Source organism: Uloborus diversus, chromosome 7 (assembly GCF_026930045.1).
Source record: "Uloborus diversus isolate 005 chromosome 7, Udiv.v.3.1, whole genome shotgun sequence".
In the NCBI taxonomy this organism is placed as follows: Eukaryota; Metazoa; Arthropoda; class Arachnida; order Araneae; family Uloboridae; genus Uloborus; species Uloborus diversus.
The window spans coordinates 117,227,803-117,252,783 of record NC_072737.1 but is presented as its reverse complement, the minus strand read 5'-3'; the positions used below and the strand labels follow the sequence as shown (position 1 = coordinate 117,252,783).

General features: G+C 31.7%; 1 protein-coding gene across 1 annotated transcript in view; it reads left to right on the top strand.

Annotated features, from left to right (window-relative positions):
• LOC129225850 (cadherin-23-like) overlaps positions 1-24,981 on the top strand; it is a 252,851-nt gene that overhangs the window by 187,280 nt on the left and 40,590 nt on the right. Inside the window, exons 7-15 of the mRNA XM_054860371.1 lie at positions 11,329-11,418; positions 14,990-15,073; positions 15,479-15,604; positions 16,872-17,003; positions 19,906-19,984; positions 20,704-20,816; positions 21,708-21,905; positions 22,859-23,011; positions 24,704-24,868. Of these exons, the coding sequence (XP_054716346.1) occupies positions 11,329-11,418; positions 14,990-15,073; positions 15,479-15,604; positions 16,872-17,003; positions 19,906-19,984; positions 20,704-20,816; positions 21,708-21,905; positions 22,859-23,011; positions 24,704-24,868 (1,140 nt within the window). The remainder of the gene's footprint in view (positions 1-11,328; positions 11,419-14,989; positions 15,074-15,478; positions 15,605-16,871; positions 17,004-19,905; positions 19,985-20,703; positions 20,817-21,707; positions 21,906-22,858; positions 23,012-24,703; positions 24,869-24,981) is intronic.

The window sequence follows — 24,981 nt, the reverse complement described above, 5'->3', positions numbered from 1 at the left end:
CTAAATGCTGCTGTAAAATATGGTAAGTTTAATTTAAGATTAAAAAAAACCCCATGTTCTTACAAATTCATACAAAACAATAAAAAATTTTACCTTGTATAACGTTATCCAAGTTTGTTAATCCAGAATTTTCGCTTTCACCAATTATTAAGGAAATAATGAAAACTAACATTATTTTGAGAAGCTCGAGAATACTACTAAGGGACGAATTAATTTCTGTAGCTGAAAGCAAACTAAGACACATCGATTGCGTTAATAAATACTCAGAACAAACTGCCTGTGTTTACGTCAACAGACACACGTGGAACGCAACGTGGCAATGTTTTAGTTTCATTTGCAGTTTTGTAAATCACCGCAAGGTAGCGTATTCGAGCGCTGGAGTTCCGAATCCCAATGTCTGAATTATTGCAAAAGCAAAGCAAAGAGCGAAAATTGAAAGTTATTTTAAAAGCCTTGCTTGAATTAATTACAAATATTTTATTTGTTAACAAACATAAGATGGCAACAGTTAAAAATTTTAAATCATTGAGATAATATTTCCTATCATTTCCATACAATTAAAATCACGAGAAATACGCAGACGACAATCTATTACGATTTATCTTTCTTATTGTTGCATTAATAAAAATATTTTTATTCGCAAAAAAAAAAAAAAAAAAAAAAATCAACACCTCTTGGAGCGATCGGCGTCAAAATTGAACCAAAGCCTGTTTACATATGGATTCACATATATTCCAAATTTCAACCAGAACGTAGCAGTACTTCTTGAGATAGGGCACTCAAAATGGAAAAAAAGAACGGGTGATTGCGCTACCCCCTTTTTAGCTGTTGACACAAAAATAAAATCAGTTCTTATACCCACTAAGGGCTACTTGCCGATAAATTTTTCTTTCATTCCGTTCATTATTTCTTGAGATACAGCAGTCACAATTGACGACAAAAAACGCTCTATAGCTCAACCCCCGTTTGAGTTATTGACACCAAAATTGAATCAGCACCTGATCCTGTTAATACCAACATATGGACCAAATTTTGTTTGATTCCGCCAGTTACTTCCTCAGGAATAGCAAGCACGCGTAACTCGAAAAACGTTCCATTGCTCCACCCCCCTTGGAGGAATTCGTGCCAAAAACTAATGGGCACAAGTTCACATAGGGGCACATATGTGTACCAAATTTCGTTCGATTTCATGCGGTAGTTTTTGCTGTAGAGCGGCCACAAAAAACTGGTCACACACAGACGTGACACACACACATACACACACACACACACACATACACACATACACACACAGACAGACAGACATTTTCTAAAAATAGTCGAAATGGACTCAGCACACCTCAAAACGTTCGAATTCGTCAAAATTCGAAATTCGAAAATTTGCACGAATCCAATACTTTCTTCTATATATTAGATATAGAAGAAAGTAAAAAGGCAAAACTATCAGAAATATGCAGTACGAGAGCTCGCACCACAAAGAAACTCTTTAGAAAATTATTCTATAGGATCAAGATTGTGGGGGCGGAAACTCGCTCTAATTTCTAAAAAGGGGCTACGTCCGAGGGATCGCAGTAAAACGATTTTACCTGAGGCCAGTACGGTAGACTAGCTTTCGTTCTTATGTAGTAAAGGGACATCACGTTGACATTTTCATTATGGTTTTATTGTAAATGAAGCAGATTTAAGTATTTCCGCTGTTATTGAGTGATTCTTAGATGAGATGTAACAAGAACTGGTTACTCTAAGAAAATACATTTATGCCATTTACTGCGCCTACCTTAATTTTTGTCTATCCTTTTCATTCTGTCAGCCTGTGCCTGTCCTGAGGGTTTTTTTTTTTTTTTTTAATTTTTATTTTCTACTAAGTTGTTTCTTTTTTTCACTTGTTCCTTGGGTAAAAATATATTCATGCATTTACTTAGTCAGTTTTGCGCCCCTGAAATCCAGCGCCCGGGGCACGAGCCCCGTCTGCCCCCCTCTAGTTACGTCCCTGTCCGTGGTTGCCCCAGTTGTACAAGGGTTTTGTAAGAGGTAAGAAGCTGAGTGATGCTCAGCCAGCTCCAGGGCTCTGGCTTGATCAAACGCATTCTCCAGGGTGGCAATGGAGTTCTCCAGCAGTCTTTCGCGAATGCGCGAGTTCTTGAGGCCACGAATGAAGGCATCTCTGACATACTCGCTTTTGTTCTGTTCTGCATTGACAGCTTTGAAACTACAGTCCTTGCTAAGTTGCTTGAGTGCTTGAAGGTATTCCTGTACTGACTCACCACTCTGCTGAGCTCTTGATGCCAGGCAGTGTCTCGCAAAAATTTCATTGCGCTTTGTTATGTACAAAGCATCTAAGACTGCTATGGCATCTGTATACTTTGTGCAATCATTGATATACATATAAACTGTTGCAGAAACATAATTGCATAATAGGGAAAGCTTGTTACCGTCTTGGATGTCCTTAATTTGCGAAATGAAGTTAGAAAAGGTTTGGCACCAGTGCTTCCACTTTGCCTCTGCGCCAACGCTTGTGGGATCCACGTCAAACCTTTCCGGTTTTAGTAATTGCTCCATTTAGTTGCTTGCTCAAATGTTAACAGTAAATAAAATTGTTATAAATAATCATTACAACGTAAGTATGGCTTAAAGAATAAAGCTTTTATTTACTGAAAACCAAGCTAGATAAATTAACTAAGCTTTCTTTAAACATAAAATGACAAAAGTGCCCTTTGGTGGTCGACATAGGAGCATCGTTTTGACGGAGGAGACAAGTTTTTCTATGCCCTTTCCTTGAGTCATTTGACTCGTGTTTTGCTTCCGTTCCGGTGGGACATTATTTTGAAGACTCAAGTATTGTACCTTCTTTTTTTGGTTTTCTCTCGGGGTGGTTATTCTTTTTTATTTGTTGGTTATAATGCTTATATCCAAATGACAAATAAAAAGCGGAAAAGTAAAGAATCTGATAACGAAGAAAGTCTGGCTTGTGATAAAATTCGTAAGCATGACCATTTAGTATATCAAAATAGCCTATCTGACTCAGAAATATTTAAGCTAGCATTAAAAAATGGATGCCAAAATATAAAATTAGCCATTTCTGGAATTGAAGGTCAAATCCCCTCAAATAAAGGCTTAAAGTTTCACAAGGAACTTGACAAATTCACAAATAAAGGAGACTCGGTTGTCTTTTCCCGTAATGGAAATATCATTCTGACAACAAATAATCAGGAAACATTGGAAAAAACAATAAAACTTAAAACCTTTTTAGATGTTCAGGTTAATAAAAGGGTGATAGAAGATTATATTTGTACAAAATATATTATTAAAAATGTTGACGCAGACATAAAGCTCGACTACATTGCTATAAAACTAAAAGAAGAAAATATAAATGTGTCCCAAATTTGTAGATTTACTAAAAAGGGAACAAAAGAGCCAATTCCTGTCATTCTCATCAAAGAGATAGGAAAAAGTAACAGGGAACATTTGAATATCGGCAGAGTAAGGTACAGAATTAGTAAATTCATAGACAGACCTCGAATATGCCATAAATGCTTAAAAGTGAGACACCCTGAAAAATACTGTAAAGGGGAAATTAAATGCCCAGACTGTGGAGACAGCCATACAGCATGCGGCAAAAAACCTATTTGTTTCCGCTGTCAAGGTGATCATCAAGCGACAGACACCAAATGTCCCTCCCTGAATAAAAGATCAGGAAATACACAAACAACTAACACTATCATCAATAAAACCTATGCGAATGCCACTTGCTCACAGTCACCGAGCAAAATACCAAACAGTCCCCTAAAGGAAGGAAAAGATACTCAAATAAATTTATTACTAAAAAAAATAGAAGAAAAAGATAATGACATAAAAATTCTGAAGCAAGAGATCCTTAATTTAAAATTGGAAATTAATAGAATGAAATTAATTAACAATAAAGAGACAAACTTGACCCAATCAGATGATCTAGAAAAGGAAAATAAAAGTTTGCATGAAGAACTAATAAAAATAAATGACTTTTTATCCGAGGAGGGATATTGTACCCCTCGTAGCGAGTGTGAAGATATCTTAGGGTACCCTATGGACATGACAGTGGTGCCAGGAGATACTCCGCCTGCGGATATCTCCTCTTAATTTTGCTGTTTTCGGGGTTTTTTTCCCCTTTTTGTGTGTGTGTTTGTGATGCCTTTTTTCTTGTTTTGCTGGAATTGCAGGAGTATCTGTAAAAACATTGACACGTTAAAACTTTTCATTTCTTGGTCCGAGCCGGATGTAATTTGTATCCAGGAGACCTGGTGCGAAGATGATAAAATTCCTTTACTATGCAATTATAATTACTACTCTAAAGAGAGAGTTCCTCCTAGGAAAGGAGGGGGTTTATGTATATATGTTAAAAAATCAATTCCTTCATATGAAATTAAAATTAATACAGGAGAGAATGACATAGAAATTAACAGTGTTAAAGTCAGTATTAATAATAAAATTATACAGATTATAAATTGTTACCGACCACCGGGGCCTATCAAAGATGATACCATTGTTTTGTTAAATAAAATTAAAGATAAAAACCAAATATATGCTGGCGACTTTAATGCAAGGCATATATCAATTGGCGACTCTGTTAGCCACCTTACAGCCCACAAAATTTACAACTGGTTTTCTGATAACGAGTTTTGCATAATTAACGACAAAACTCCAACCCGTCATAATAGAGGAAAAAGAGAAGGTATTCTGGACATTATTTGTATGAGTAATAATTTAATGTTGAATTACAACATCATGTATGGCAGCGAATCAGGAAGCAGTGATCATTTCCCTATCTTGCTAAAACATATAGAGAACAAAATTAAGAAAGTTGTTAAAAAGAGGTATACTAACTGGGAAAAAACGAAATCGCAAATAGCAACAGAAATTTCTAATGAAAATAATTTCAATGATGACAATATGGAAAACTCCAATATCCTTAATAATTTTAATAGTATTATTTATAAATGTTCTGAAGATAACTCCAAAACCATTATCTACGAAGATAACACACAGAATCAAAAATGGTGGGATTTCAATTGTTCCACGAAAAAAAGGGAAAAAAACCAAGCGTTTAACAAAGCAACTCACAGTCAATCTATAGAAGACTGGATTCAATACAAATTTAAGTTGGCGGTTTTCAGACGGGCTATTAAAAAGGCTAAAGTGAAATTCTGGGCTAAAATCAATAAAAACTTAAAAAATACGAAGGACATCTACAAATCAGTCAACAAACTAAAAAATGGCATACAAAGAGAGAGAATTGACAGCAATTTAGTTCTGGAAGATAATGGCATCAAAATATTAGATGGAAAAAAGCAAGCTGATATTTTCGCAGAATATTTTTTCTCTAAAACTAACAACTCTTCCAATTCAATCATCATCAATAAAAAAGATAAAAACAGATGTAATTTATCGCAACCGTTTACAAAGAATGAATTTAATACAGCATTTAAGCCCCTTAAAAACACATCTCCTGGCTCTGACAATGTGTCTAATAAAATGTTAAAAAATTTGCCTGATGAAGGAAAAATTTTCCTTTTACGAATCTTCAATAAAAGTTTAAAAACATGTGTAGTTCCGGCGCTCTGGAAAATTTCCACAATCATTCCCATCAAAAAGCCAAACAAGAACAGCAACTTTGTAGGCAATTATAGGCCGATCGCATTGACACAAAGTACTTGTAAACTTATGGAAAAGATGATTTTAGAACGACTAATCTGGTGGGAAGAAAAATTCAAAAATTTCCCCAATTTTATTTATGGCTTCAAAAAAGAAAGAGGGACAGAAGATTGCCTATTTAAAATGGCTAATACGATCTCCAATGCCCGGGAGGGAAAACATTTCACTTATCTCATCTCGCTTGATATCAAGGGAGCTTATGACAATATTCAATACAACATCCTTATTAACAAACTCTACAAAACAAACTTGGATGAGAAAATCATCAATTGGATTAAAGATTTTTTTACACAAAGATCTTTTTGCGTTAAATGGCGAAACCAATTTTCCGAAGAAAAAATGTATAAACAAGGCCTTCCTCAAGGCTCTATTATTTCACCATTTTTATTCAATTGCTTTTTGATCGATCTTGTGGATATTCAAAACAACTTTTGCAACCTGTTTTCCTATGCAGATGATATCTCATGTGTAATTCATCACGAAAATAATGATTCGGCGATAGAATTAGTCTTAAACACTATTAACAAGATCTCGAAATGGGCAAAGAGTAATGGGCTAGAATTTTCTCCTGATAAATGTGCAGTATTAAATATGTCTCCTGGCAAAATTAAACCAACTTTCTCGATCCAAATTCATGACACCAACATTCCATGGAAAACGCATCATAAAATTCTGGGCCTAATCATAGACAACAACATGAAATGGAAGAAACACACGGAGCTTATTGAAAAAAAAGTTACCAAAAGCATCAATGTCCTCAGAATTTTAAGTAATCAGAATTCTGGAATGAATAATAATAATTTAATATCGATCATGAAGCAAATCATAATCCCACAGATCAATTATGGAAGTATAGTCAGAACCAAAGACACAAAAAGCAATAGAAGAAAATTTAATGTCCTGGAAAACAAAACTATTAGAACTATTTTAAAGCTAAATTCCTTTGCTCCTAATGACACCATATTAGACGAATGACAGAAATTGACGAATATGAAGTGAGAGTAAAATGGAATTTAATAAAATATATGTTAAAGCAATATTTTAAAAATAATAACAATAATAAGTTTCTCTATAATCGACAATTTATTAACTCGAAAAACGACTTAGTAAATGAAGCTATCAACTATGTAAAAGAATATAATAAAAACCTGATTGATGAGCAATATAAATTTTTTTCCAGTCAAAATATACCGCCCTGGCACGAATCTCAACTGGAGTTTGTTGTAAAAGATGAATTCTTACAATACAACAAAAATGGAGAAGTAATGAAAGAAGTTTTCAACGATTATATGCAAGACAATACTAATGCAGATATTTTCGCTACGGATGGATCGAAAATGAACAACAAAGTAGGTTTCGGAATTGTAAAACACAGCAATGAAATCATAAGGAAGATAAAAATTCCAGACATATGTTCTATCTTTACAGCCGAATTAACAGCTATCTACTATCTAGCTAAATTCCTAATAAGCAACATGAAATCAACCATTATATTAACAGACAGCTTAAGCGTAATTAAAGCAATTCAAAACAAAAAGAGAAAAGAAGACAATTCAATTACGGCAACTAGAAACATCCTAAATATTTTAGCAGACAAAAATAATATCAAAGTCGTATGGGTCCCCAGTCATACTGGAATTCAACTTAATGAACAAGCCGACCTACTAGCAAAAGAAGCAACAAGCCAGGACTATACCCCAAAAATTCAATGCTCCACGTGGAAAGACTGTCAAAACAAAATCAAAACTGACTTAAAAAATGAAAGAGAAAGCAAGTGGAAAGAAAGCAAGTATTTTCTAAAATTCAAGGAAAGACAGCTTCCCCTCAAGAATAAAATCAAATGCCGAAATAGAAGAGAAGAAATTCTGCTAAACAGACTAATCACCGATTGTTACATTACTCCAGAAAAACTTTTTCGTATGAAAATTGAATCATCTCCAATGTGTTCTCACTGCAAAGTGACAAATACAGTTAGTCATCGTATTCAACAATGCAGTAATTTTCGCAGGGCAAGAAACAATTTGCTTAACATTATCCCTCCTGAATTTTCTCATTTGACAACTGATTTTCTGGATTCGCAACTTTTATCGCTGGACGGCGTTCCGTCTGCGATTTTGTCCTTTTTTGTTTGACTTTTTTTATTTTTTTATTTTTTTTTTTTTTTTTTTTGTAATGTCTCCTCCGTCAACTTAAAGCTCCACCTTTTGACGCAAATAAAAACTTTAAAGTACAGAGGCTAGGCGCTAGCACGCAGTCCTCTTTAAAAATATGAGCTAGATGGCTCATCGAATAGGAATAGGAAAATGACAAAAGAACAAAAGCTATTGTTGCCAATTAATTTAGTTAAAATCAGTATTGCCAAATAGCGTAAACAAGTATTATATTACAGATGTAATATTTTTGTGTATACTATAAGTATATTCGCACATGTCCCCGGTATTTGTTCCCGAAATTTAAAACTTTGCCTTTTACTTTCTTATATATTTGAATAAAGGGAACCATTATGCACCTAAATAAAAAAAAACTTTCTAAAAATAAACTATGTACTTAAAAAATAAGGATTTGTACATTTTGCGGGTGTGACAGCATGGTCACACCCGCAACAGGTACAGATCATTTTTAGCCTTTGTTGAAATCTTAAAACAATTGACGAAATCTTCTTCACGATATCCGTAACGGTGATTCTCCATTTGTAAACAAAGTGCTCTTCCGGCTTTCTGGTTTCAAATTTCTAATTATTGTACTACTTCGTGTATTCTTGGTGTAATCAAAATGAAACATTTGTTTGCTTTTTACGTTGCTAAAAGGAATTTTTACAGTGCTGTTTCGTGTGATCCCTATATTTCTTGGAAAAGTTTGAAAAGAAAAAGTAAACTTTGAGTTTCTCGTCTCCTGGTCTACAAATTTGGCTGGATTACGGCTATAAATAATGTAGCTTCAATGTTGTTAATTTATTTGGCGGCTTTTTTTTTTATTTAATGGTTTTCGTGGCCTATTAATTTATTTATTTTGCGAAATTTTTATATTTTGATTGGACTTTTGGAATAGCTGTGATGCAGACCCGTCATTTCAAAGTTTCCCAGAAGGGCGGATGGTCAAAATTTATGTACTTAATGCATCATTTGTTGAAAACAACTAAAACTACTCCCACATATGAATCAATTATTGCAGAAATGGCATGTCACATTTTTTTTTTTTTTCAAAATTGAGTTAGCTGTGGTTTTTCCATATTTGTATGTAGAGACATCGACTGGTGTAGCAGGGAAGTCAATCCTTGTACAACAAAGCACTTTATTTTGGGGTCACAGTTTTCGTTTAGTGCAGAAAGGGCATAAGTCCTGGACTTATGCCCTTTCTAAACTAAACACAAAGGAAGAAATAGTAAGACGAAATGGCAAGATCATAGAAGAACTAGATTTTTTGGCATAATGAAGTAAAAGCAAATAACTCCTTTGATCTAACATAGTTTTGGTAATGGTAGGTTTGTCAGTTCGGGGGGCCTAGGGAGGGGATTCAAAATCACGGAATCGGAATGAAATTCGCTAATTTCTCAGAGGCTTTATTAACATCAGTCTATACCTGCAAAAAAACTGTATGCTTTCAGCGAGATATACGCTGGTCAAAGTAAGAACAACACTGAAGGAGACTTTTTGTAGAAATAACACTGAAGAAATTTAACAAGATTGCTGATAACTTTCCTCTGAGAAAACATTTATTTGTCCTTTGCGGCTGGGATTGTGGGACAGTAAAAATAATGTTAAACAGATATGACAGATTATAACCATATGAAATTCAATCTCTTGTAAGTGAAATCCTGAAATTACATCAATATTCACCATTAAATCTATTGAAAACAATGAAATTTGTAACTGCTAAAACAGGTGCCCTTCATTTTTTAAGAGGACTTATCTCTAAAATTGAGATTTTGGTAAAAGATTCTACTGGGCGACAAATGTTTTCAATTATCAACATTCATGATGCTTAAATATTCGATAGAATATTTCAAGCTAGCGTTTCATAGACAGTTTTCAAGAGAATATTGCAAAGTAACGCTTGTTGGCTGAACTACCTTTGCCAATATTGAGAATAAAGGGAAAATTTTCATATTTTTGGATGAGATAACAAATATCAAGCTGATTATTCAGTGCAATTTTGAATATAATCATACAAATATGTACGTGGAACTTGGTACACAAAACAAGACAAGAGAAGGATCCTAGAAAAAAGATTTCCATGAAGATTCTATTTGATGAATATAAATATAGTTTTATACACATGTAAAACTTTTGTTTTTATCTCAGTTTATTAGTTCACAGAATTTAATATTTCACTCAAACAAGACGAGAGAAAAAGGAAAATAAATGATGTATTTTCTTAAGATAATGAATTTATGAATATGGACTACACTAATTATTTTTGTCACTTTGTTATATTATTTTTTACTGTCATAAACCAGTTTGAAACAAATCTGTTTCACTTGAATTACATTTTCATCACTCTAAAGTAGTCTTTCAGGATATTTATTGCAGAAAGGGCATAAATCCAAATTAATAAAAAAAATTTAATAATTTTAGTGACGAAACGAAACGTAATTTAAGGTGAGGAAATGATCGTACTTGTGGCTAGATTAGTCATAAAAAATGTCGTAGAATTTAGTTCATTTCTGAATGAAATAATCACTTTTTATTGATTCCTGAAAAGTTGCATTAGTTGGACTTATGCCCTTTCTGAAATAATCGATTCATGTATGGCAGTTCATTGATTTCTTCAAGCCAGAAGGAGTCAATTGCCCCCTCCTCACTCCCTTAAATGACAGACCAACTGTGACCCCAAGATTTTTTAAGACTCGCCATGACCGTGTTACCATAACATTTGGACAAAATGTTTCAGGGCTGCAAATTTTATCTTGTTTGACAAATTTTTGCTTCTTTTTTTAAATCTTCAAATTTGTTCCCATCCCTCATTTTTGATGTTTCAGTAAATTTTTAAAATAAGTGCATAGCATGACTTAAAATAAATTATGTATGCCAATTCCAAGAACCTGGATTAAATTCCAATAAATTATTATGTAGCATTGACAGAAATATGGAAAATATTAAAAAAGTTTTAACATTAATTAAATTATCAAAATAATGCCACTAACATAGTACAAACTGTGAAAGGTGGAAAAGGGAGGTAAGAAATTAGCAACCATGTCTGATGTGTTCTTTTCTGATGAAGATTTATCTCCAATCTCGGCAGTTGTCAAGAAAAAATCAATAATGGTTCTTATATCCAAATCTATAATGGAGGATGACAGGATCTTTTTTAAGGAAAGAGTCATGTAAAAAAAATTTATAAGCAAAAAACACATTTAAATGAACATCTGGTTATTAAGAACAAATAGGGAATGTTATCCCTGTCCCGATCCAAAAGTTTTCTTGCTGATTCCAATGGTCGAATTATGTAAAGAATTTTTTTCGATAATCAGTAGGGGAGGTAGGGTGTTTTGTGTTCTCAAACCTTTACTTGGAAGGAATTATTGCTAGAAATCATATTGGTGCAGCATAGAAAAAAATGTTATAAGTATGTATGTTATGTATAATTTACGTTAATTTGTGCATTGCTTATTCATTTGTTTTTCTTGTTTTGTTTTTTCAGATCAGACATTCTATGCTCATTATAGTAGAAGATTTAAATGATAATGAACCTGTTTTTAAATCTTTTAGATCAACCATTAATGTCCGTGAGGTAAGTTTCTAAACATAATAATTATTTTATACACTGTTACTATTATTTATTACACTGAGCATATCAAAAACTGGTAATCTAATGCAACAATCAGTTTTAAACATTAGTTCTTCGATTAAATGTTCAGATGCATCGTGTTCTATTATTGTCGGATCTACAATTTTTCCGAGCCAGGATTAATCTTGAAACTGATGCTCTTACCTTCCCTTTTCAAGTTTTTGTTCATAAAGTTTCAACAAAAAAAATTGAAATAGGTGGAAGTTGCTGCCCGAGATAAAGGCTCCTAGATCCAGCACTGTATTTTACTAGTGTCTGTGACCTATTTTTTAAATCTGAATGTTAAATGTTCCTTAAATTTGAATAGCATCAACAATCAACATATTCATCATTGTACATGTTTTTCTTTATTCAATGCTACAGCTCAGAACCAAGAAACAAGATATAATTTATTTAAATTGTCCTATATTATAACTAGCAAAAATACCCGGCGTTGCCTGGGTCAATAAGAATTATGAGAAACAATCGTTAATTGCCCTTGTTTTCTGTTTTAAGCAAAAGAATTTAAAACAAACCTTTTTGACGTGATTAAAAATCGAGCTTCTTCCTTACTCATTAAACTAAAATAGCAATAAGTAAAAAGAACAAAATAGTATTCAATTAGAAACGAAAGTACGACATTTAAGCATATACAAATTTGAAGAATTTCTGAAATATGAAATTAAACTTTACATGTTTAAAAAGATTTATCTGTTAGTACTTTTTTTTTTAATCTAAAACCTTCTCTGTATGGCTATTAATGTACAAACTGTTTTAAAAAATGTAGCCGCCCGTGTTCCCATTACACTTGCTTTAGTTATTTTGGGAAATTTCAATTTTTGTGAACACTTGGTGCGGTTTAAAATCTTACCAAATTTGCAAGAATCATTTTGGGACACTTTCGATAATACTCCCCCGCCTTACTAATTTTTATTATAGAAATATTGCTGCCAGATGCTGAGATACTTTTGATCAAAAAAAAAGAAAATGGCACTAAACGGTTTCATCCGAAATGTTTCCAAAATAAGTAGTAAAATTTGGCGATTGTTTGAAATCGTGCAAAAATAAAAATTAATGGAAGTTTTTGTGCGGTTTATGGATTTGCCTCATTTAGTTGTTGAATTATTTTACACAGTATTGTTCACGATTGCTTATTGCTTCCACTTGAATGTTTTTGGACTTCCTATCATTTTATTTTCCCACCGCCACCCTCCGCACCAACATCGTCCACCGGCTCCTCACGATGCTGCTCCGATAGCGAAAGCGATCTCCAGATTGCATCTATGTCCTACACACACATGCATACATACACAACTGCACACACAAACACCTATGCACACATACACCTTCACACACAAACACATACACACACAAACACATACACACACACACGAAAACATACACACACACATACACACAACTACCCACACACTCATGCCTGCATACAGACACAAACACATATGCCTACACACACATACACATACCACCCCCACGCACACAACTACCCACACACTTATGACAGCACAGAGACAAACACACATGCCTACACACACATACACATACCCCTTACACACAAACACACATACCCCACACACAAACACACACGCCTACATACACACACTCGTGATTGCGAAAAATATAATTTGAATTCAAGATGTCAAAATTCAAACTAATATCTTTTTTTTTTTTAAGTATCTTTGATTGGCGATATTTTGTTTATATGGTGAAAGCTGAGAAACATTATTACGTAGTCTTTGGGCTCAAAAACAGCGACAGTGGAGAAAACTGCCAAATGCATCAGCTACTGAAATCTTTCTGAAAAAATTCTGGCGATATTTCTGCTGGTTGGTTGGATATAGTGAGCAAGTGTCCAATCAGCATAAATAATAATAATAAACCATTAATTACATAAGTTCCGTTTACAAGTAAAATGATCAGTCAAATCCATTTATTTTTAGCCAATCTTGTGGAAAAACGTTACTTTAAGATTTGACTTGAGAAAAGCCTCAAAAAGTCAGACGAAACGCAAAAATATTCAACAATACAAAAATTCTTGGGAGTTGAGATGACACACTAAATAATGACTTGGGTTGATGAAAGCCTTCAAACAGGGAACAAAAAAGCTCATAACTTGTTTTTTGTACAACTTAGAAACTTCGAACAGATGCTATTTTCAGCAGAAAAATTGGCACTTTCGATGGACATATAATGTGCAGGGTTTTTTTTTCCACCCCCATATTGGAGCATTTATACGAAAATTGGGACTAAAATTGGAATAAAAAGGGAACTAACAATCGGATTTTTTTCGAACTGGTCTATAAACCTTCCCAGTACCAAACTGAACAAACGGTGAAATTTTCAGCCAAATCTGCCGGGTAGTTTCTGAGATCTTAGGGAACAAATTTACCAAACTCCATTATTATATATATAGATGACTGATTAAGAAGTTATGTTGATTGATTTAGAACAACTTTTAAAAGCTTATCATTCAGTTAGAACAGCAAGAGTAGGGGGTGTGGAGGGACGTTGGTTAAGTTTTCTACTTTTAATTTGTCCCATCGGAAAATTAAATAAGCAGCTTGAATTTTTGCCATGAGTTTCATTAAATATTTCTCATTATCCCAGGTTTTTTTTAAATGTTCTATCCATTAACTTTTTTATGTTAATTTTGTAACAGAACTTTGAAATGGACCAGCATGTCCCGGTATGTTGGTCCTCATTGCGAAAACAACTTCTGTTAGTGTTTTAATTAACCAATATTGTAACTACACTATGCTTTTTTTAATGAAAAAAAAACAGAAAGTTTAAAGATCAATATAACATATTTTTGGGCTGTCTACATTTTCTATAACCATCTACATTTTCGCAAGAGTCAACACAACTTAGGTCTTCATCAATTGTACTGTTGCTAATACTAAAGTTCTGCTTTTCTTTATTCTTCTAGTAGTTTTCATTTTGTGTGGGTTTTCTAAGAGTGGACCAACGTATCCTGGGATCTTTGTTTGAAAAAATGTTCTCCTAATATTTTTGAATACACTAAGAAACTACAAATAATTATAAACAAAGAGAATTTACTGTAGGAGAAAATTTCAGTTTATTGTTCCATTCTTCACAAAAACTATTTTAAAAAATTTCCTTGCAGACTTACAATGTTATTTAGCAATGCCAAAACAACAAAAAATTAAAAATTATGTGTACTTAATTGGTATTATGCATAATAACGCAAATTGGTTTCAAATCCCAGTTTTATAAATAAAAAATAATAATAATAATAAATATTGGCTTTTAAAATTAAAGCTAGGTAATTCAAACTAAACTTTTTAGGCCTGCCAAAAATCCTTCAAACATGGCATCTACCCTGTACAAAGATGAGTACCCACAAATATTTTTACAACTACAGCACTGTGTGCAAAATTGTCAGTACATGAAGTATTTGAAATCAACAATTTATTTTTATCATTTTCTTAATGAGTTGTTTATAAATTGATAAAGTTTTCATTTAAATTATTCATAGACTTTTTTTTTTAACCATTAGGACTCTCTTCCGAAAATTTTAGAAACAGTTGAAGCCATTGACAGTGATGCTGGACCATTTGGTCAAGTCATTTATCAGTTAGGTGTAAGTAAAAAGTTTTTAATTTCATTTGTTTTGTACTATCTTGATAATTTGTATATTATAAAAATTTGTTTTCCTATACTTATATATATTTTTTTAATTAGATGTTCAGTGATTAATAGTTGCTTCATTTGCATGGATGTAGCATTTTTGCACATGTATTTAGGTTTTATTCCCGGAATTTCACTTTTTCTTTTGATTGTTATGTATTTAAATATAAGAAGCCACTATAAATCAGAATATGAAGTATAAACTTTCAAAAAAAGGTTTTGTATTTGAAAAGTAATGATTGGTATATGTTTTGTACGTTGCGCTCATAAAGCGTATAAATCTAAGTGCAAGAATATTATTAAATATTCATGTTTATTTTTACAAAAAGCAGTGATTATTGTTTTTTTTTTCTTCCAGAATGTAGATAAAGATACATCGGAAACCTTTTCTGTACAAACTACTCAAGGGAAAGGTGTAATTAATCTTGTAGGTGCATTAGATTATGAGAGAAAAGGACTTTATCAGCTTAGAGTTTTAGCAATAGTAAGTACACAAATTCTACATATTGTTTTTGTAATGTTATTTGAAAAAAAAATTAAAACCATTAAAAAAATATTTGACTTCATAGCTTGATACCTGTGATTTCTTAAAATATGACAGAAAGCATTTTTGTTTTGTAGCAAACCAATGAAGGAGTTATATCGTAGAAAGTGACTAAAGTTATTTTGTATAGTCTTTTCTTCTATAAGTTGTTAAAGAACTTTCCTTTATGACTATCCTAAACACTTACTGCTGTGTCAATCTAAAAAGAAGAACTTTTCTTTGACTTTTACATTAATGAATGACCGAGTTGACATAAGAAAATGTTTGTTTCTTATTATTAAATATTTGCTTTTGCATTTTTTTTTTTTTTTTTTTGTAAAAAATTGTATTACAATGTTTGTAGCCACTTTGAATAAAATCTAAACATTGATGAAATACCTGCGATTTTTTATATTAATAGCAGTGAACTGGTATGTCAGTGTTTTAAGTTTGAATAATAATTTGCCTGTTAAGTTAGGCATGCTTTGTGCATTATAATTTACAGTGACATACAATGGATAAATTTATAAAATAAAAAAAACCCTATGCAAATACGAATTGATTGAACTAGTTTTGGTAATGGTCTTTTCTTGTATAAGAAAATTATTTTTCCCTGTGAATTTTATGTATTAATCTGTAGCTTAAGGAATTTAATTTTTTCACTAGTTACTTTTTGAATTGAAAACTGATGCACATTACTAAGCAAACAAAGTTAGCTTGCAATTAATAGCCTTCTATTCAAAAGTTTTTAAAATGCCTATCCAATACTTTTTATGAAAAGTTTTGTCAAACTAAAATTAATTTCACTCTGGTATTTTTCTTTTCTGGTTGTGGTTAAAATTTTTATTGTTAAGTGCAGAACAAAAATCAGTTTTGATTATATACACAATTTTAAAATCAAAAACATAGTAGCAAACAGCCCTTCTGTTTTAAGTGTTGTTGTTGTTGTTGTTTTTCCGTGCACTTCCCAAATGGCTTTTTGTTTGTTACAAAAATTTCTTGATTTTTCAACTTAATCATTGTTATTATCATAATTATTATTTTGTGTGAATTTTATACTGTGACTTGATTTGATACTTCAGCAATTTTTTAAATGAAATATCGAATACTTAATTAATGTTATCAACTGTTGGCCAATTTACTCTCAGTTTTTGTCCAAAAAATTTTCTTTATGACTTTTTTTAGTTAACCAAAATGTAACTTGAACTTTTTTTCTTTTCTTTTTCAGGATCGGGCTAATACTGGTCGTAGAAATACAGCTACTGCAGCAATTTTAGTAAAAGTTGAAGATGTAGAAGATCAACCTCCTGTGTTTATTTCTGTTCCATCTGTTACAAGAATTCCTGAAGATCTGCCTCCTGTAAGTAAAACATGTCACACATTTCAGAAAATTGATGCTTGTTAAATCTGTACCTCAGAGACAGAACAACGTAAGTCACATGATCAAGATTTTACAGAAGGGAAAAATGTTGTCTGACCCATGCAAAAAATGGGATGCATGCTCTTTTAACGCTGGTTAAAAGGAACAGAGAGGTTTTTTTTTTTTTTCTTAGAATTACTTTCACATGGCTTGATACGAGATAGGATTTTATGCACAATGCACTAATAAACTGAAAATCACAATTTTCGGACTTAAGGCTCTGAGGTAAAGAAATTTATCCAGGGGTCTGTCCAGGATTTTTCACAGGGTCCGTTTTTTGTGAAAAATCAAATAATTTTGTGAAAAATGAATTAATTTTGTGAAAAAACAAAAATTTCGCAAAAATTTTTTTTTTTTGTTAAAACGAAATTTTAGAATTTAGAGGTGGCACAAACTGCATCAATTAAACTTAAAGTTGAGTGTATTCCTCTTCTACGTCGAGAAAATCATTCTGGATTTTTTTTCTGATATTTGGCGGGGGGGGGGGAGCATCGCTCTTTCAAGTATCAATATTTATCTACCATTCTGCATTATGTTAAATTATACTAGATATATTTCTGTACAGTACTTAAAATAATTGTAACAAAAGTATAAATAAATAAAATAAAATTCAGAATAGGGTTCAGCATTCAACTTTTTGACCCAAGACACTCTTAAAAAGCACAGAATTTCGTTTAAAACTTATAAACTCCGTGATTTTAACAAAAATAAAAAGATATTTCAATTGTTTACCTCTTAACAAAGCGTAATAATCATTAAAAATTCGAAAAATCGGATTCCCATAGCGGATGCAAAGAGATCGCAATTCTCAAAGCGAAGGCATCAAAAGTATAAAAACGGCTTGTAAAAGAAATATTTTTGATAAAATTATTTTAAAATTGCATTTTAGAGTCCTATGATAAACATATCATTAATATATGTGGACACAGTTGACCCAAAAAATAAAATAAAATCAACCATCTATTTAGCATTTCAATTTTTGACTCATAACAGAAAATGGAATTTTGCTTTAAAAACTTGAAATGAGAGTTCTAACAGAAATAAAGAGACTTTTCATTTATTTGAATCCTAATAAAGCGAAGTTAGCTTGAAAAAAGAACAAAATATGATTCTCATATCGGATGTTAAAAGATTGCATTTTTCAAAATGTAGACATCTAAAGAAAAAAAAAAACTGTAATTAAAAGAGTTTATTTAAAGTTAATCATCCTTGTCAGCATCGAAAAATCAAAACCCATATAATTTTCTCCCAAAATAACAATTAAACATAGCACCGCACCGTAAAAACGCAAATATTGACAAGCTGGCAAAATGATGAGAATATTTTCTAATCAAGTCATTATAAAGGTTCAACGCCAGACGCTAAGTGGTGATAATTTTGAAGTTGGTAACACTATCTGAAGCGATCATATTTTTTCCTCACCCTTACTATCCCTTTGCAGTTCTAAGTTCATTTCGCAGATATATATTATTATTGTTTATTAAATCATGAGAGGAGAAAAGTGCTTACCAATGCCTTTTCAGAAAAGTTTACAAAAACACCGCTGATAATTAGCTGTGATAAAACAAACAACAATTATATTTATTTGGCAGTAGCAATTATTTATTGCTTGCAGGAGCATCCCAAGAGTGCCGATTTTTTTTTCTCTCCAAAATTAGCCGATTTTGTATAAGCTGATCCCTCTAATTTGACTTAAAAAAAGGTTCCAAAAATTATCGGTTTATACACAGAAATATGCGTTATTTTGCTTTCAGATTTGCTCTTTCAATAAACAATTTGACAGATCCGATCTTGTTTATCAGAATTTTGTGAAGGGTCCGTTTTGTTTGATCGGGATTTTGTGAAAGGTCCGTTTTGTTTGATCGAGATTTTGTGAAAGGTCCGTTTTGGTTGATCGGATTTTTGTGAAGGGTCCGTTAACGGACCCAAATATCCTCTGGCCAGACCCCTGTTATCATTCATATCTTGTTTTGTAATAAGCTATGAATATGTTTATTTATATTTAGCATTTTTTCTTAGCTTCAATTATGCCTTTAAATTAACCAATTTAAAGTATTAATTTATTTTTAAAAGCAATACTAAAATATTGTTCTTAATTGCACTGATGCCTTTATGCCTTCTTGCACTCGGTGGTAGTCCTGGAAAAAAAGGAGGAAGGGGAGAAACATGTAAATGTAAACATAAAAGTTATTGTACTTAAAGGCATTGTCAGAAAAAATGTTGACTATCCGTATTTCTTCTGCATAGTAAAAATATAAGTGTACTACTAGAATGTATCAGCATTAGTATGTCAAAAACTAATTAATTTTTGTTTTTGTCCATAGTTAAATGTTTAATCATAATCATTTGAACAAATCAAATATCTTTGTTTTGTTTATCAGGAATTATTCTTTCAATTTTCTTTCTTATTATTTTAATGTTATGTGCAAAAATTTTCTAAAACTGTAATAAGATTTTGAGTATTGATTGTAAAAAATGTGATGGTTAAAGTCAAGTTTCAATCCAGCTTCTGGTTTTGGTTAGGGATTGTTATCAAAAGGAGAAGTCAAAGTGCAATATTCAGGCTCAAACTGGAAATCTGGTGTGAATTTTTCGAAATCTGTCCCCAAATTGTAGATTTAGGCTATATTTGGTCTTTTAAGCGGACAGTGAAGCCCCAACCCCTTTGAGTCTGCACTTGATCAAAGTGTAGATGCTCTATGATTGACATTGAATGTTAGAAGAAGTTTTAAAATATTTATAACCTCTTGTGTATTATAAATAAACAGGCATGATTGATTGCTTTTATCAGTTAATTGTTTGGTTTAACAATAAATGTTTTTCTTATTATTTATGTTTCTAGAACTCTGCAGTGTTATCTGTAAAAGCAGTTGATGGTGATAGAGGAATAAATAATGCCATTACATATCGAATTTCTAAAGGTGACTTATTTTTTAAATATTCATTTTTTACGCTTCAAAAAAATAAATTTTTTAGCATGCCTGCGTCTTTATTCTCTGTTATGTTGCAAAAGCATTCTTAAGAGCAATAAATATGTGCTTATCTGTTTTTACTCATCATCAAATAATCAATTTGATATTTTAATTTTTCTAAAAATAAATTTGTAACATGATTGTGTCCTTATTCTTTGTTAAGTTTAAGTATTCTTAGGAGCAATAAATATATGTTTGTTATTATTCACCATTAAGTATTCATTTAATGTTTTAGTGATTTTAGACAAAAGTTTAACATATTTGTCTCTTTATTCTCTGTTAATTGTAAAGTTATTCATAAGAATGATAAATATATGCTTACCTCTTATTGTTATTCTTATTGTTGTGTTTTTGCCATACAACCTAATTATAAGAAGTGACAATAAGCATGTGCAAAAGTACCAGTATGCCTTAGTAGTATATATTAAAATGTTTTTGAGTAAAACATGTCCAATACTTATAACTTAAATATGACTTTAAAAACTTAAATAGGTTCCAGAACAATAATTAGCTTTTATGAGATATACTTATCAAAATATAAATACCATTGTAGTAGGAACTTTAAGTGATCCCTCTCTTATAAGGCTCAAAAACCTTGACTTTTTCACTAATGCTATTTTTGTCTGATTATTTTTTACTTTTATAATAGATGTTGTTCTATATTTTAGGCTCAAGAGGTTTATTTTCTATTGATCGCACCAGTGGATTAGTTATTGTGAGTGGAAAGCTTGATCGAGAGAATACAGATAACAGAAATGGTGCATTTATACTTGAAATTGAGGTAAGTATATTGAATTTTTCCATTTTCTAGTAAGTGTTCGAAATACAATAAAATCTAGGGAACTTATATGTACATGGGGGACAGATCATGTGTCAACTAAGCAGACATCGACATCCCAAGTTTCACATTCCAGCTAATAAAGTATGCTCCTACTCAAGACCATATCCAGAAATTTTTTTCGGAAGGGGCTCGGATTCGCACATTGCCCTTACAAACACACACACATATATATATACATATAGATACACATACACGCATAAAAATATTTAACATAGAAGATGTTTTTTGTCTCATTTTTTAATGGTTCCACTGTTTTCACTGTTGTTATTTTTATTTTTATTTCTTATTATTTTTTTTTTCAACTTCTAGTGATAAGGATAAAAAGAGAGTGTCTCTTTACGTTGGATGTAGAACATCCACATAATTTCAACGGGGCCCGGGAGTTTCTCCCCCAGGAAATTTTTTTGAAAAATAGATATAAAAATCTGTATTTTGAGGCCTTATATGGGGTAATTGAGGCTACAGAAATCTGAAGAAAAATAGGCAAACAAAGTTTTTTTAAAGTTATGCATTCTTTTACAAATCAAGATCAATCAAAATAAAAATTGCTTGCCCAACAAATCGTTCACATCAATCAACAGAATGAAAAACGAGAGAGGAGAAAAGAGAAGCACATCATCATTTGCTCATATCAGCTTTTAGTGTACAGTAGACGCTAGTTTTACGCTGGTGTTATGTTCCAGGAAAATGCCGCGTAAATTGAGACCTAATACTAGTGTTAAAATAGGGGTTTGGTTCCGTAGATTAACAAAATACTTCATTCCAGTAATGACTAATTGTATAATAGTTTAATGTGTACTTATATCGACTTTTGTCTTTTTTGTCATTTAGGCTCAAGAAGTTGCTTTGGGTGTATATCCGTCTCCCAGCATAACAACTGAAGTTACGATTATTGTGACAGACGTTAATGATGAAACTCCTACTTTTCTGAGCAGGCAATACACGGCAGAAATCAATGAAAATGCTGAAGTGAATGTGCCAGTCAATTTTTTAGGATCAAACGTCGCTGAAGTATTTGACCATGATCAGGTATAGCTTTCAGTTTAAATTTTCTGATAATGAAGTAAAAGTTTCTATATTTATTGTATTTTCATCATTTATAAATGTTTCACTTTATTAACTTCATAAATATGCTGAGTACATTAACACAAACTTTTAAAGATAACTCTGTTCTTTTGCAAAGGGGCATAGCTATACAATTTTAAGATGTTTTTAAATTGCTTTACTTGTTTTAGAATTGGAGGCAAAACCATTTCAAAACTTACATAAATGGACAAATTCCTATACTAAAGTCAGACTAAAAATTTTGGATATTTAAGTTAAAACTTTACATTTATGCTTTTGGAACTTCAAAATTTGCCAAAATAAATAAAATATCTAAATGATTGCAGCTTCCTTAGCTTAAATTTTGGAAAACTGGTCATTTTTATTATTTTGGTATAACAATCATGTTTACTGAGAAAAGCATTCCATTGAACCATTCACTTCCAGTGATTGGAGCAAAATACCAATCAACAAATTCTGAGTTGAGCTTGATCTGTGTACAACTGTTTTTTGAATCCTTGCATTACCTTCTTGTGACATATTAGTCACACGAGATCAGAAAGACATTCGATTGTTTCCCCTTTAAAGTAGTTGGTGCTGAAATTAAATTAGCACCAGTTTCCTTTGGAGCACATATGTGTACCAGTTTTTGTGCAAATCCTTGCATTACTTCTTAGGTAGAACAGTTACACTATGAAAATGTTCAATTATTCAAATCAGGATTTTGATAAAATTTCCTAAAATAAGATTAGAAAATCTAACTTTTATATGTTCTTTAAAGATTTAGTTTTTAGAAAAAAAAAATTTTTTCAGTATAATTTTCTATTCTACTGAAAAAAAATGAAGTACGTACTGTTTCTGATGTTATTAAAATGTAACCATCTTTCAATAATGACAATTAATAAACTCACTTTTTTTGCTTGTTGGTGTTATTTTAGGGAAATAATGGCACCTTTAGAATATTTTTGGAAGGCGATGATTCTGTTTTCGATGTCACACCATCTGAAGGCGTAAATGAAGCTTCGTTCCTTATCAGGGTCAAGAACTCTTTGGCCTTAGACTATGAAAGGACACGGGAATTTAATTTCAGGGTAAGATTTTTAATTTTCTTCAAATTCTTGTGCATAGTCGAATCATGATATCAAATTAGTTGAACTTATTTTGTGTATGGTTCCTCTCTATTTTAATGTTTAACAAAAGTGAACGAGTTCTAATTTCTTCCAAGTTTATATTCATGAACATAAATAGTCTAAAAATAATCTGAATTCTGTCTAATATATAAAAATTCATTGAGAGGGGCGTAGTGAACCATTCAAAGAACTAACGATAAAACTCATTTTATCTTCAGAAAGTGAGACTAAAATGAAATAGAGATTTTTTACTAAATCATTTAATGTTGTGGAAAAACACGGTTCTATTGAACAGACGAAACAAGATTATTTTTACTTTTGTATAAAATACATAGAAGAATGCTTGCATAGCTTAAATTGTAATTCTGGAAATGAGCAACCTTTATTCAAAACTTTTAGTGTGCAATGAAACTGATTTTTTTTTTTTTTCCTACATCATGATTTCCTTAAAATGTCTTTTTTTTTTTTTTTTTTTACTGCATAAAAATCCAAGTTCTAAGATGACTCCCATTTTTCATCAAATGTAAACGTATTATTTATGATACGAAGAAAATGTAAGTTTTATGTTTAAGCATAAGTAACTTTGTATTCCATTCTAGAGTATATTAGGTCCTGAAATTCTTCTTGGCAGTGGCCTTAAAACATAGCTGCAAGAAAGCAGCCAATCAGAGGCTTTAAGTAATAGGGTACTCTGCCAATCCCCTGCCTCCATCTCCCATTCATTCACCAATCCCCTCCCTCAATGCTTCACCCTGAAAATCTTCTTTGATCGTGTCTCTAATATCTAAGTATTGACTCAATTTTTGCTTTTTTTGCCGTCCATAGTCTGCCTCACCATCAGCTTTTCTTTTTAAACCAGCTTAAACTAAACCAGACTCTCACACGGTCTTTCTTTGCCTTTTCCCTTCAACTGACACCACTAAACGACCCATTTTTATTTCCAAAAAGAAATCATGGTATTCATTTTTGTTGCCTGTGTATTGAGATAATAAGTACTAAGGTTTAGTGAGGATTATGCATGCCAACAGACTCTGTTGATCAAAAATAAACTAATCAAAGCAGCAATCATTGATGCATTTATAAAATTGGAGTGAACAAACAACATTGTTTTAAACACATTAGCATCCATCTTATGCTAGTTAGTGTTAATCGAAACTTTATTTCTGTTACTACTTGATCATAGCATGCAATAATTTTAAACCATACCAGTAAAACAAATTCCATTTTTGCCAATGACACCATAGATTAAATGAAATATTGTGTACTAATCACAAAGTGAATTGAGTTTTCAAAAAGATTAATTTATAATAGAAACATATTAAAATGCAATTTTCACAATATTTCATTGTGATAAATTACTATCCTATTATTACTTAAGTTGAAAGTTTATACTGCACATAGCCGTATTATGTCTGTGTCAACTTAATGCATTCTATCTTTATTTGACATGAGTCATATACAAAAAGATAAAGTCTTGCATCAGCTGTAGGAATTTCTTTGGGAATTGCCATTTATAAGAGCATTTAAAAGATTCTCTTAAATTGTTAATTCGTATGTTGGTTATTTTTTTTAAATTTTTCATCACTGTCATTAACTTGTGCTATTTTTTTTCTAAACAAATGGACAGTTCTTAAGATTTTCCCTTCATTTCAGATTGTTGCTCAAGAAACTGTTCAAGTAATGCCAAAATCCAGCACTGCCGATGTCACTGTATATATCAGAGATGTAAATGATAACTTTCCAGAATTTTCGGAAGATGTTTACAGGATGTCTGTTCCAGAAAATGCTGAAGCTGGAACTGTTCTAACAACTATCAAAGTATGTACATAGTTGTTTTTTTTTATCTTCTTTTGAAATGAAAATCCAATTTTAAGTTCTGTTTCAAAAAACATATGTTAGGAAACTAATGTTAAAGAAAATTTCATTTTCAT